Source organism: Prionailurus bengalensis, chromosome A1, assembly GCF_016509475.1.
Source record: "Prionailurus bengalensis isolate Pbe53 chromosome A1, Fcat_Pben_1.1_paternal_pri, whole genome shotgun sequence".
NCBI classification, from domain to species: domain Eukaryota; kingdom Metazoa; phylum Chordata; class Mammalia; order Carnivora; family Felidae; genus Prionailurus; species Prionailurus bengalensis.
The window spans coordinates 4,181,998-4,195,396 of NC_057343.1; the positions used below are offsets into that span (position 1 = coordinate 4,181,998).

The 13,399-nt window shown below is 43.5% G+C and overlaps 1 protein-coding gene across 7 annotated transcripts in view; it reads left to right on the forward strand.

Moving 5' to 3' along the window:
- The window catches only part of TNFRSF19 (TNF receptor superfamily member 19), a 93,039-nt gene that overhangs the window by 12,858 nt on the left and 66,782 nt on the right, over nucleotides 1–13,399 (forward strand). For all 7 annotated transcript variants that reach the window (XM_043575185.1, XM_043575201.1, XM_043575194.1 and 4 more), the window contains 2 exons: nucleotides 7,476–7,568; nucleotides 9,346–9,456. In XM_043575185.1, the coding sequence (XP_043431120.1) occupies nucleotides 7,500–7,568; nucleotides 9,346–9,456 (180 nt within the window). In that variant the 5' untranslated portion in view covers nucleotides 7,476–7,499. Of the gene's footprint in view, nucleotides 1–7,475; nucleotides 7,569–9,345; nucleotides 9,457–13,399 lie in introns of those variants that run through there.

Genomic DNA, 13,399 nt, shown 5'->3' on the forward strand with positions numbered 1-13,399 from the left:
AAACTATTTCATGATCTGAAAAAGGGAAATCTTTCTCATTTCCCAGCCAACAACAATATGTATATCCTTATTACCGCATGCCTTTGTGAGGCTTCCTAGGCTACAAAGAGGCTGCCCACTGTATGATGTAGGAAGAATGATTTTCAGAACGTAAGGAAATGGAGGGCTAAGGTGGGAGGAGGCCAGAGGCCGGGGTCACTGTCCTGCTTGGAAATAGCCGTGCCCTACATTGCTAACTAGTTTTTATTCTCTCAGCATCTGGGACTGACCTTATTTCTAAGCCATTTATGACTATGGTCCACCATTAAAAAGGCCGTATGCATAGCACTGGCTTTATTTCAAAGCTGATTTTTATAAATTGTAAGCCTGCCAGTTTACTTTAATGTTGATTTTTTAAAAAAATATTTCAGTTTATTGCATATTGGAAAAACGTATGAGTTGAATGTAGCCTTATTACATAATGGTAATACAGTTTTATGAGATGAAAACTGTTACCTATTGCGGGCACTGTGTGTTGGATAATAAATCAAATAACCGTAAAAGGATAAAAAACTAAAATTAATTTATTCTGGAAAAAATATCCAGGTTATTCGAATTACTCTGAAATGCGTGCGTTCTGGTCATTTGGAAGACAAAAAATAAAGGTCATTCTCAGAGAGAGTTAATGGATTGTTAAAATTAGAAAAATAAATACCAGATTCTTTGTTAGTGATCTTTGTTAATATGATAGCACGATATTCAAGAAGTGGGGTCCTGAACTGAATCGTGTTCTACCAAAGCAATTTATATTTCAATCTCAAGTTACAGCTGCACATATTTTCAACACATATTGTTTTAGTCCTTATAACAATCATAAGAGCTAAAATGTTACAGCTAATTAGTGAATTTCTCCATTCATTCAATGTGTACTGGGCACATATTTTGGGTTAGAGTTCTACAGCGAAATCAGTTAATCTTGCCAGTAAGTCCTCAAACCATAATTGGTGGTAAACTCAAATGGGTTGGTTGGTGCTGAAGTGAAGGGAGGGTTCTCAGTGTGCATTAGGGAGTGGTGGAGACTGGGGCGCTAGGACGTATATGTTCTTCTGTGTAAGGGACAACTGATAGCTCAGCTCCAGCTCATGCTGCCTTGATGTGGGACTCATGGTTGCCAGATTTTCTAGTTTTTCGAGAGAATTCTTTATTTTTGATATTGGAAACTTATTTTAAAAAATTAGGGGCGCCTGGATGGCTCAGTCAGTTAAGGGTCTGACTTTGGCTCGGGTCATGATCTCACAGCTGGTGGGCTTGAGCCCCGGGTTGGGCTCTGTGCTGACAGCTCGGAGCCTGGAGCCTGCTTGGGATTCCGTGTCTCTCTCTCTCTCTCTCTCTCTCTCTCTCTCTCTCTCTCTTTCTCTCTGCCCCTCCCCTGCTCACACTCTGTCTCTCTCTCTCTGTCTCTCAAAAAATAAACAAACATTAAAAAAACAAAATAAGAACCACCGTGACTGTAGAAAATAATGCTGCTGGCCAGATGCAGTAGCATCGGGCTGCAAAGAGAGTGGACTAACCGGGTAATTATGCTGCGGGGTGGAGAGGAACCCAGGGTGCGGGGGCGGTGCCGGGGAAGCACGAAGGAGAGGTGTCATCCCAGATTCAGGGAGAGCCCAGAAGAACTTTGACAGATTGTGGGCCAGGCGTGGCAGATAGAGTCACAGTACACGTAGGAAGGACCCAAGACAAAAGAGGGGCGGTCCCTGAGCCAACTGCAGGTGGAGACGGCTGCCGTGGTTTGGGATCCAGTGGTCTGCCCGGCCGATGGGAGGTGGCGCCCATAACTGCTCCTCTCTAGGGGCTCCTGTGAACAGCTGCTGGGGGCCTGGTTTCTTGGCCTGAGGACACAGCAGCGTAGGTTTCCGTGATCTGGACAAGGAAGCAGAGGGCGTGTGCGTTGCCGCGCCCCTTGGATCTGCCCCCGTTAGCGGCTGGCCAGCTAGGACATATCGTGTGAGTTGCCCTTCGTTCGAATGAGCAGGCCGAGCAGCTTGACTTGATAAGCAGCCCCTTTCCGTGCCGCCGACGTCTGCCAGCTCTGCCCCTGAGGCCTGGGTCTCCCAGCGCTGCCGCTCTGTTGGGTGCTGTTGATGCAGCCGGTGGGGCAGAAGGGCCAGACCCCTCGAATACAGTAAACCAGGCGTCATTAGGCTTTTCCTCATCGCTTAGCGATAGCCAGCTTCTCTGCACACGTTGTGCGAGAATGGTGGCTAGGTGGTTAGTAGGCCCTATCTGGTCTGGATTGTTTCGGCAAACTGTGAAAACCCATGATCCCGGTAATCTGTATGTCTCGTGGCTGCTAAGTCATCTCCAAATAAGCAGAACACTGAAGTCGTTTTCTGTCTGGGCCAGACCCCGAATGCTCAGAAGCTAAAAGCCGTTTCAGTGAATACCTTTTTATTGCCTTATTTTTATTTTAAGTATCATTCTTTGAACACTTGTTATTTCGTTACGTTTTCCTTCTTTTTATGAACGCCGAAGCGTTTCACAAGGTATTTCGCTTTATTCCGAGAAGTGCAAAGTCACACTTACAACACCCTACCAGCTAAGTTGTTTCCAAACAGCCCTTTGCCAGGCTAGGCTAAAGGGTGCTTAGGAGATGTCCCCGCCCCTGCTAAGCTATGAGCTTCCTCAAAGTGCACCTTTGTACTGTCCTGCCCCAACTTGATATTGCCTCCTTTCAAGCACCTAATAACCGTTTAATCAAAGCGTGCTGAATAAATGAGTACATCGTTACATGTGTTATTTGGTTATATAGTTTTGCTTTTGTTGATCAGTTTTGCTGAGGCACTCCTGTGCCAAATGACCATTGGGTGCCACGGCGTATGATGATCTAACCCTGAGTCGACCTGGCAGGGTGGCCGCGAGCCTCGCTTTGGAGTTACCAGGCGTGAACTCGATTCGGTTTTCACCTTTCTATCACGTGTCCTTGACCCCTGGTCTTCTCTCGTATGGGGTGGGAATAAATATCTACTTTACAGTGTGGGAGTAAGGGAAAAAATCATACTTTTCGTAAAGCCTTACTGCAACCCTCAACATATAAGTGCTTAGTGCAGACTTTGAATTGATTCTTAGTGTTTGAATGTTTTCTGCAGACCTGTGGGTCTAGAGATCTAAAGCATCACCAGCCACCGGACTGTGGCCATCTGAATAATGTCGCCTGCCTGTCTAACAGGTTACAGTCTTCAAGAACTGTCACACGCATTGGATCATATGGCCTTCAATAATAACGTCATCGACGACAGTAATCATCGCTAACGCCGATGCAGCACTTACTAGGAACAGTTTGTGTCAATGAACTTTCCCCAGAAGTGCTCTTTAAGTGCTGTTAAACTCACAGGAAGTTCAGGAGGTGTTGTCACTGTGCCCTATTTAGAGATGAGGAGACTGAGACTCAGATTAAGTAACTTGTCCAAGTTCACACGCTGATGAGTGACCTTGGCAGGAACAACTTCAGTAGTAATGACATCAGCCCCAGTCATCCGTTAAGCGTCTGTTGTGTTTTAGGTGCTGGGCTAAGGGCTTTATAAACATCATCTCAGGTAATCCCCGCAACTCCCCTGTGAGATAGGTTCTGTCTTTATGGCTATGTAGTTTCAAAGTGACATCGCTAAGAAACGGGACTGAAAACCCAGGCGTCCTGGTTGCCGTTTTCCCTTGACGGTTTCCCCTAAGACCAGGGTGTTTTTACCCGTGTCGGGCTTACGTGCAGAAAACTGTTTGAACCCGGATTTTGGATCATCCCAACTGCTGTCAGCACAGTCGACCTAGTCGAAATTATTTCCCAGCCCCTTGGTATAAAAAACAAAAAACCAAGCTAAGAGAGAAGTCACAGAAAAGAGAAGTGACATATGCCAACAGCGCATTTCAATCTCTAGCTCCTGGAAACCTGGAAGAAACAAAACTGCTCACATTTTTTAAAGTGAATTAGGATTTGTAGAGAGAAAAATCCTCCTTCAGTCCTGCCTTCTAGTCCAACGCACTTCATACCCCATAGATATTATGAGATAGTAATAAGATATATCTGAGATGGAATGTTTATTCTCGTTCACCCCAGAATATGCGCAACCACCTCTCGCCTGTTTTCCACAACACATTCATCGTTTTGTGCTTCTCCACGCATTTAATCCAGCAAACATTTGTGTGCCTGTGTGCGCCAGGCAGTATTCTAGGCAGCGGAAATACAGAGAGTAATGACGCGTGCTCCCTGTTTTCAAGGAACATACGATCTGGTGAGCGAAAATAAGCATAACTGCTAGGCCGTACGATCGGTACGGCGCATGGAGGCAAGAAAGGCCTCTAGGGCCACAGGGAGCAGATCTCTTCAGTGTGCTTGCTCGTGGACAGCATCTCGGCAGGGTGACAGTTGACCTGGTTCTTGGAGGGATTGAGGGGGGACGTCTGTCAAGACCAAAGTCGCAGTCCGTGCAACAGGGCAAGACCGCGGGCGTTCAGGAAGAACGTGGCTATTGGGCTGTGGCGCAGCCAGAGGGGCATGAGAGCAGTGACCAGGCGGGCAGGCCAGCAGGGGAGGCTGTAAGGGCCTAGGTCCAGGCTGAGGAGTTGAAAGGATGATTTGCAAATGTAAACCCACTCAAGCTACTCAGTTTAGCATATGTGTTGGGAGAATAACACAAGTCAGCACATAGGCTATAGTTCCATTCAGTTTCTACCTGAAAAAAATCTGTCTTTCTGAGGCACAAATCATAGTACTGTATTTAATTTTGCTTTTTCCTTAATAGTGTTTATGTGATTTTTATCTCGTCACTTCTTGTAATTTGTAGACTTTTCAAGCAGGACTCTGCAGTTTATCTCTTTGCCTGAAGAACATTATACGTGTATTTTTTTCATTTGCTTCATGAACAATGAAATACTTACACTACAAAGAAGTTTTAGGAAACAGAGGGGAAAACGTTCAGCCAGGATGCCACGATTTGAAGGAACCTAACCGTTGATGGTATCCTGGCTCCTTTCTTATTTTTTTAAACTTTTTTAAAGTTTATTTATTTATGAGAGAGAGAGAGAGAGAGAGAGAGCATGAGTGGGGGAGGGGCGGAGAGAGAGGGAGACACAGAATCCCAAGCAGCCTCCAGGCTCCGAGCTGTCAGCACAGAGCCCGACGCAGGGCTCGAAGTCACAAACCGTGAGATCATGACTGAGCCGAAGTCGGACGCTCAACCGACCGAGCCACCCGGGCGCCCCTGGCTCATTTATTTTTGTACATAAAACAGGTGTATCTTCTGAATCGTATTGCCATGACTTCTCACTTGGTGTGCATGGTAGTGATCGCCGCGGTGGGAAGATGCTAAGTATTTGTGTTCCGCCCCCAGCAGTGGGTACGGTATCCCAGTATAGCGATCTGTCCAGACCAGTTGCCTGATTGTGCTGTACTCTGACTCTGTCAATCTCTTTTCTTCTCATGTTTTGTGTAAATGCACGGGTATTTATACCCTCTTTTCCATATTAGCTAAATCCGTATGGATTTTATGCTACTACTTTTAAAAACTAGCACATTTTTAAAAATCAGGACCATGTCGAAAAAGAGATAACCTGAAGCATACTTTTTAGGGAATGTGAGTTTATCTCACCCCAATCCCGTGTCTGCACAAGCAGGAAGCCGCATGGTTGGGTAATTGCTGGGTCATTCTGAGATATGCAAGGAGGAAAAAAGATGTGACCAAAAAGCTAGGAAAGCAAAAGCGAACAGACAGACAAAAACACCCCACAACACTTGGAATTCGCTCAGAATGGGTCATTCATTCAGCAGACGTGTAAATGATTCCTTATTGCCCCGATAATTGGACCTACTCAGGCGACGGGAGTGACCTTGTGGGTTGTTGCTGTCCCGGCTTGTTCAGGCTCACCCCTGGCTGGCTGCTTGGCCAGCAGTGACACGGCCACCGCCCGGCCCCGCTCCACTTCCTTTGTTGCTGTCGTTACTGTCTTTCTTGAGGTCTTTGGCCCACAGTTCTGGTTCTCTGCCCTGGTGTGTTTGTTTGTTTGTTTCTTTTTTTTAATTAATGTTCATTTTTGAGAGAGAGAGAGACAGAGACAGAGTGCAAGCATGGGAGGGGTAGAGCGAGAGGGAGACACAGAATCCGAAGCAGGCTCCAGGCTCCGAGCTGTCAGCACAGAGCCCGACGCGGGGCTCGAACCCACGGACCGTGAGATCGTGACCTGAGCCGAAGTCGATGCTTCACCGAGTGAGCCGCCCAAGCGCCCCTGCTCTGGTTTCTTTCTCAGTGGCCTGATTGTCTGCTCTGGGTGTCTGTTAGTTTTGGAAGATTCCACTTGGAAGGGAAACTGAACCCTTGCTTCTCTACCTGATGGATGGAGCCACCAGCTGAATGTTCACTTCTCCTTTTTTTTTAAAAAACATAAATCTCTTCTCTTGACGTTGTGTGGACCTGTAAGAAAGGCAACCCTGTTTGTTGCTACATTTTAGGTCCTTTCTCGCAAAGATGCAGAGGTTTGGTTTACCTTTTGTTGAAAGGTAAATGCCTCCAATTTCATCACTTGTGAATGATTTTTAGGTGTTTTAAAATAAATGCTTATTTTTCTGCCCGGAGATTACCTTCACTGTACTGGTTGGAGGAGGAACTCACGCGTGCCAGACAGTGGCCGTATCGGCTTCTTAGTGGAGCTGAACCCCCACCATCCAAGCGTCACGACTGTGTCGCCGGGGATAGTGACGCAGGGACACGGGAGCCAACCCACCTGGGTGTGCGCCCTGCCCTGCCTCTTAACTAGCAGTGTGGCCTAGTGCAGTGTGATCCAGCCCTCTCTGAGCCTCAGTTTCCCCATCTCTAAAGCGGGGATAATGACGGTATCTCCCTTCTGGAGTACTTCGGAAGGTAAATGAGCTAATGCGCCGAAGACGGTACCTGGCGTAGAGTGGTCAGCACATGTTTACTGTTGTTTGACCCCTATTTTTCCCCTCTTGGCACTGACCAAACCCATCTCCATGGAGGCTTATATAGTCGCTGTTTGAATATACCTCTCTGCTGGGTGGAGTAGTTTGGACACTGTCGAGGCCTGGGTAGAAAATAAAGGCACGTGTGTGGGCTCCCGGTTGGCTCAGTCAGTAGAGCACGCGGCTCTTGATCTTGGGGTTTTAAACGCGAACCCCACAGTGGATGTAAAGACTACTTCAAAAAATAAGATCTTTTTTAAAAAAAGAAGAAAATAAAGTCATGGATGGCCCAGGAATTCGGAGCCAGAAAGAATTTTGGACCAATTTCAGAAGGACAAAGCTTTCATTCTCCCAACCGAAATTGTTAAAGGCTTACCTGTTGTTTGTCTGTGTATCTTTTACAGAGCGATTTCCTTTAAAACATAAATAGTATTACCTAGTATATCTATTAACGGGAAACATTCTAGGGTAAATACAAGAACACGGTGACCAGTGTTATTCCGGTTAACTAGATCTTCTTGTCTTTTAGAAAACTCTTCAACAAAAGGGAGCCATGACTTTCAAAGCGCACCTGGGACAAGAGAGGGCATTCCGCACCGTTGTGGTTTTACTGGCCTGTTTGGTAAGTCAGGTCTTTACTTTCATAAGAATGTGGGAAAGAATCGCTATAAATCGTATTGAAACTGTTTTGTTTTTCCAGTGCCATCTTTTCAATTTTTCCTTCAAATTGTGTTTTATCAACGTCGCGTGTAATTAAGAAGCAAAGGTTGCTGCCGAGTCTTGACATTTGTACTGATGGTTACAATTATTTTCTTCTTTTAAGTTTACTTATTTATTTTGAGACAGAGAGCGTGTGTCGGGGAGGGGACAGAGAATCCCAAGCAGCCTCTGCATGCACTGTCAGCACGGAGGAACCCCAGGAGGGCCTCGAATTCACAGAACCGTGAGATCATGACCTGAGCCGAAACCAAGAGTCGGACACTTAACAGCCTGAGCTACCCAGGCGCCCCTAAAATTATTTTACTACATTTAGATGAAGCAATAAAATCACAGCGTAACTTATAACCCCGTGACAATGGTGCTCCCTTGGGTTTATAGGCAGATGCCTCTACAATACAGCCTAGACCCTGACGAGACCAGATTCTAATTGGAGTTCGTGACTTCCATGGTGTGTGTGTGAAGACACTAGAATTGACTTTCAAAAGAGCTGTTATTTTTATACGGTTACTTATATCCTTCTTGGTCCCAAAAAGGATTAAAGACAGTTGGAGAGTTTTAATGTTTGAAAACTTGACGCAAAGACCTATAAGATGTTCACGAGAATTGAAATTCATTAAATCTGGAGATAGGATCATCACCTGCAAGTGTGAAAAGACTTATTTACCCGGAAGACGGTACCTGAAGTCTTCTTGAAAGACAAAGTAAGGGGAAATGGGTCACATTGGATTCTGAGGTTCAGGTACGGCAAGGAAAATTTCCTTTCTTTCAGCTGGGGCTGTTAAACGTTCGAATGACTGGTCTAGGAGGGAGGTCGTGGAATTTCTTTCGCAAAGCCATTGCAGTCTCTTTGTGGCGGAATGGAGTCTCGTACCTCTCTTAAATAAAATCAGACTCCTTAAGATGGGTAGTCAAGGGGAGTTAAGAGAGGCGGGAAGATATTATTAGGCCTTTAGCCCCAGATCATTTTCTAGTGCTAAACTCTGCCTTGAATCCTCCCCTTCTGCCTGCTCAAGAGGTTCAGGCTTTGATTTTATTCAATTAGTTTGCAGGACATCATTGTAGACACTCTCGTGTCAAGGTGGAGGCAGTTTGTACCAAATAATGGCTCATTATTACGACCATCAAAAACAATTTCCGATACCCCTGTGTGTGACAGGCATTCTACAGAGCAACAGTCTGCTTGCCCAGTGCTTCTTACTTAGAAAAGGGAATAGGCCATTCATTTAAAAAAAAAAAAAAAAGACCTCATTCAGGGAATACAGAGGAGAATCAGGTTTATTGATTTATTTGTCCACTGACTTGTTCAGAAAGTGATTTTTCTTCCTAAAGTGAAAATTAAATTGGCCTCACTCCACATTAACATTGACATTCAGTGCTTATATGAACAACACTGATAATGTTGCTGCTTTCTTGCAAAAAAAAAATGTGATGAACTTACTTTAAAATAACGTTTTTGGGAGGCACCTGGGTGACTCAGGTGTCCGACTTCAGCTCAGGTCATGGTCTCACGATCTGTAGGTTTGAGCCTTGCATCGGGCTCTGTGCCAACAGTTCAGAGCCTGGAGCCTGCTTCCGATTCTGTGTCTCCCTCTCTCTCCCCGTCTCCTGCTCACCCTCTGTCTGTCTCTCTCTCTCAAAAATAAAAAAATACAACGTTTGGGAAACTTTTCTTTTTTCAGGCATGTAGAGTGATTTGCGAAACAGGAGACTGTCGACAACAAGAATACAGGGATGGGTCTGGAAATTGCGTTCTCTGCAAGCAGTGTGGGCCAGGCATGGAGCTGTCTAAGGTAGGTATCAGATGCATGGAGAAGGGGTAGATCTGTGTTTTTAAAATACATTCTTCCTGGCTAGATTCTTTTAGTTAATTACTAGTGAAGATTTGACACCATGAGATAATTCTTGGATCATTAGGTTACTTTCTTTTTTTAATTTTGGGGGGGGGGTGTGTGTCTGGTGGCTCAGTGGGTTAATCATCCGACTTCGGCTCAGGTTATGATCTCATGGCTCCTGAGATCAAGCCCCGCATTGGGCTCTGTGCTGATGGCTCAGAGCCTGGAGGCTGCTTCAGATTCTGTGTCTCCTCCTCTCTCTGCCCCTCCCTGCCTCACACTCTGTCTCTCTCTCTCTCTCAAAAATAAATAAACATTTACTTTTATTTTTAGTTTATTTATTTATTTTGAGAAAGAGCTGATGAGCAGCGGAGGGGCAAAGAGAAAGAGGGAGAGAGAGAATCCCAAGGAGGCTCCGTGATGTCAGCACAGAGCCCGACTCGGGGCTCAGTCTCACAAATCGTGAGATCATGACCTGAGCCGAAATCCAGAGTCAGATGCTTACCTGACTGAGCCACCCAGGCGCCCGTCCCTAGGTTACTTTAGCCAAAGACTGCACAGCTCTCTTTCCAATACCTTTGATTCATATGTCTTACTGAGATAAAGGAAGTAGGTTCCAATAATTAGAATTTAATACATGTTTTATGTAATTTGTGTTATCGTATTTCGTTGAAAGAATAGAATGATTAAGGTGTATTTGCATTAATTAAAAAGAATCGATGTTTACTAAAGATTTAAAAAGAAAGGAGTGATAAGAGAAAATGCTAGTGATACCTTCTCTTCCTGGACCTTCTTTTTCTTAAAATGAATATTCCCATTGCTGGTCCAAAAGTAGCACCTACAGTAACCACGTCCCATGGTAGCAGTTACTTTCCAAACCAGGGTTTTTCACATTCTTTTGACAACGTGCATGATTGTTAGTCTCCCCATGTTGGGTGTATGTTACTCCCAAGATCGTTTTAAATATATTCACCTTGACCACTGTGTGTTAAGAAGCATATTTCAGAATCGTGGGTATTCTCACTGCCTTCCTCTTTTATGGGCATGTTTGGAGCTAAACATCCATTTGCTTTATTTTCTGACCTTTTGAAGATGTTACTAGTTGTGGACAATTGGTATCTCATTTTGTTCTAAATCATCAGTCTTCCTCGCAGAAAAGGAACAAAAGGTTTTTCTTTTTACTTAGAGTGATGTTCCAAAGAGAAGTCCTTTTCCCCTACAGACTGCCCTCCTTTAGTGTGGAGTCTTGTCACGCATAGAGTTTTGACCAGTGATCTACAACCAGCAGGAAACAAAGTGTCATGCGTTCCCCAACTGCTTCCCGGTGGATGGCTTTCCTCTGCTTGTTGTGTTAAGTAAGTGGTGCCTTTTAGTACCCAGGGCATTTACATTTGGATTGAAGCTGGCCGACCTTCGGATCCTGTGTTATGTTGACTGTAGCATTTCCACCGCTGGTATTTTTCAGTCTCTGTTGATTGTAGTAAGGTGCATTTTCAGGTGGGTTTTGTTGTGTTGGGCGGACAGGGATTCTTTGGAGCCGACTGAAGGTCTGGGATCAGTGCATAACGTAGTTACAAATGCAGGCAGTGCCCAAGAGGAAAGTAGATGATGAAGTTGCTACCCCTCAGAAGTTCCTCTTTTCCCAAATCTCTGGGCAAATCTGAGTGAAATGTCACAGATGCTGAGAGACGTATAAAACATTTTCGAGAGGTTGCTTCCTTTCCTTCATCCTTTGAATTTAGAAAATATAACCTCCAAGTAATTTCTGGGGAATCAGACCAGACGATGAAGGTTCTATGAGTTCTAAATTTTTTTTATTTAGTATTAAAAAAAAACTTTTTAAATGTTTATTTATTTTGAGATAGAGAGAGTGCGTGCGAGCATGAATGGGGGAGGGGCAGAGAGAGAAGACACAGAATCCGAAGCAGGCTCCAGGCTCTGAGCTGTCAGCACAGAGCCCGACGTGAGGCTTGAACTCATGAACCGTGAGATCATGAGCCGAAGTCGGACGCTTAACCGACTGAGCCACCCAGGCACCCCTTTAGCATTTTTATCTAAGCTGTTTTATTAAATATTTTTATTTAAAAACACCTAACTTTCTAATTGAAAAAATAGGATGAAGGTCCTATCAACTCTAATTTTTTTTTTTTAATAATCCATCTACTGAGATGATCTGGTGATAGTTTTTCTATTTCATAATTTTTCGTGGATTTCCAGAGGAAATGTTTTTCTCTAGGTAGTAATTTCCCCCAAGTGTTGAAATAGGCGTTTAACCCTGTGACACTGGAATCAACCAAAGGGAAGCCATCTGAATAGTTCTGCCTTTATTACTTAGTGTATTTGTTAATATTTCTGTTTCACTATTTACTATCATTTTCTTCATTTAAAAAAGACCAGGACAAACTGAGTGAGAAAGAATAAAACTAAAGGCAATATGTCACTGAAAACTTAGGGTAAGACCCACACGGGTGCATAAATGTTACAAATGTATACGCCATGTCCCTGTACAGCCTGGGGTGTCCACCTTGAGGGTAGGCATCTGGAGCTGACCTTGGCTTCCACCCCTGCTTAGCTCCTAGCAGGCAGAGTATACCTTTGCTAAAGGAGTGAGCAAGTCAGTCAACCTCAGATAGTTTTGGGGAGAAAAAGTGACACTTAAATCTTGTATTATAAAAGTTAATGAGTGTGTGTGTGTGTGTGTGTGTGTTAAATTATGTATTTTGCCAAGTGTCTTATCTTGGTTTTAGCTCCTAGTAATTAAAGTTCCCAGCTTAGCCTTGCTTATGGCCTAAGGGAGCAAAGGAGTCAAACACGTCATTGGAAGTATATATATTTGTTTCCTAGTTAACTAATCAAGACAAAGAGCTTGAGTTTTTAATAAGCAATCACCTTGGAGCCAGAAGTTTCTAAACTGTCCATTCGTGATTTTACAGTTTCTTCTTTCCGGGTTGCCCTGATTAGGTCTTCTGTAATAACATACATCTTTCAGAGGAAAAAAAATTAAGTTCTGAGTATATTAAAATCAGATAAATCACTTAAATTAGCAAATATATTCAACAGGTTAGTCATGATGTCCAAGTTTTACATTTCTGGCTAAGAGTAAGCTTTTTTTAAAAAAAATAGTGAAGTATTTATAAATAATTGAATTGTTTTTCACTTTTTTCACAAAATATAAGTTTGGATACTGGTTAATCTGTAATGAGATGACTAAGTTCAGTAGTCCTTAGCTTTTTAACTGAGGGTTAAAATTTTGGTTACCTGTGGTGCTTGAAGTTTTGAATGCCCAATAAACAGTAAATATTTTAAAGTGAGTTATTAAAAAGTACAAAAGCTGAATCAAATTACTGATAATCACAACTAAAGTTTTCTTTACATTAAGGGTAAAAAAAAAAAAAAGTGCATTTTCACCAGACAGGAAAGCTTTCAAATAACTATTATTCTAACATTATTAAGTTAATTGTTTTGCTGTAGTAAACATAACTTAAACTTGATGTCCATTTTCTAATATCATTTGTCTCTACCCAAAATACCAAAAGACTGGGTCATGAGGTTCTTCAAGTTATAAACGTGTTTATGTCTTAAACCTGAAGCCTGGAAATACTCTGGGTAAGCAGGTAGAGTTAATATTTCCATCTGTGGCTTTATTACTCCTAATGATTATTTTCTTTGGAATGCATTCAATTCTGGTTTGTTTTTTGTTTTCCTCAAGATGCCTGGGCTGACTTTCCCATTGTCAGGTCTCTGCCATTTAAAACATGTAGTTGGGTTTGGGGGAAGTTACCGGAATAGCATTCCTGGAGACAGTATGCTTTTTGGTACACCTGTCATGTGTGGTCAGTGGTTCCTCTGACCTCTTTTCACTTCCTTTCAATTATTAGATAGTAAGAAGTCTGCACAGAAG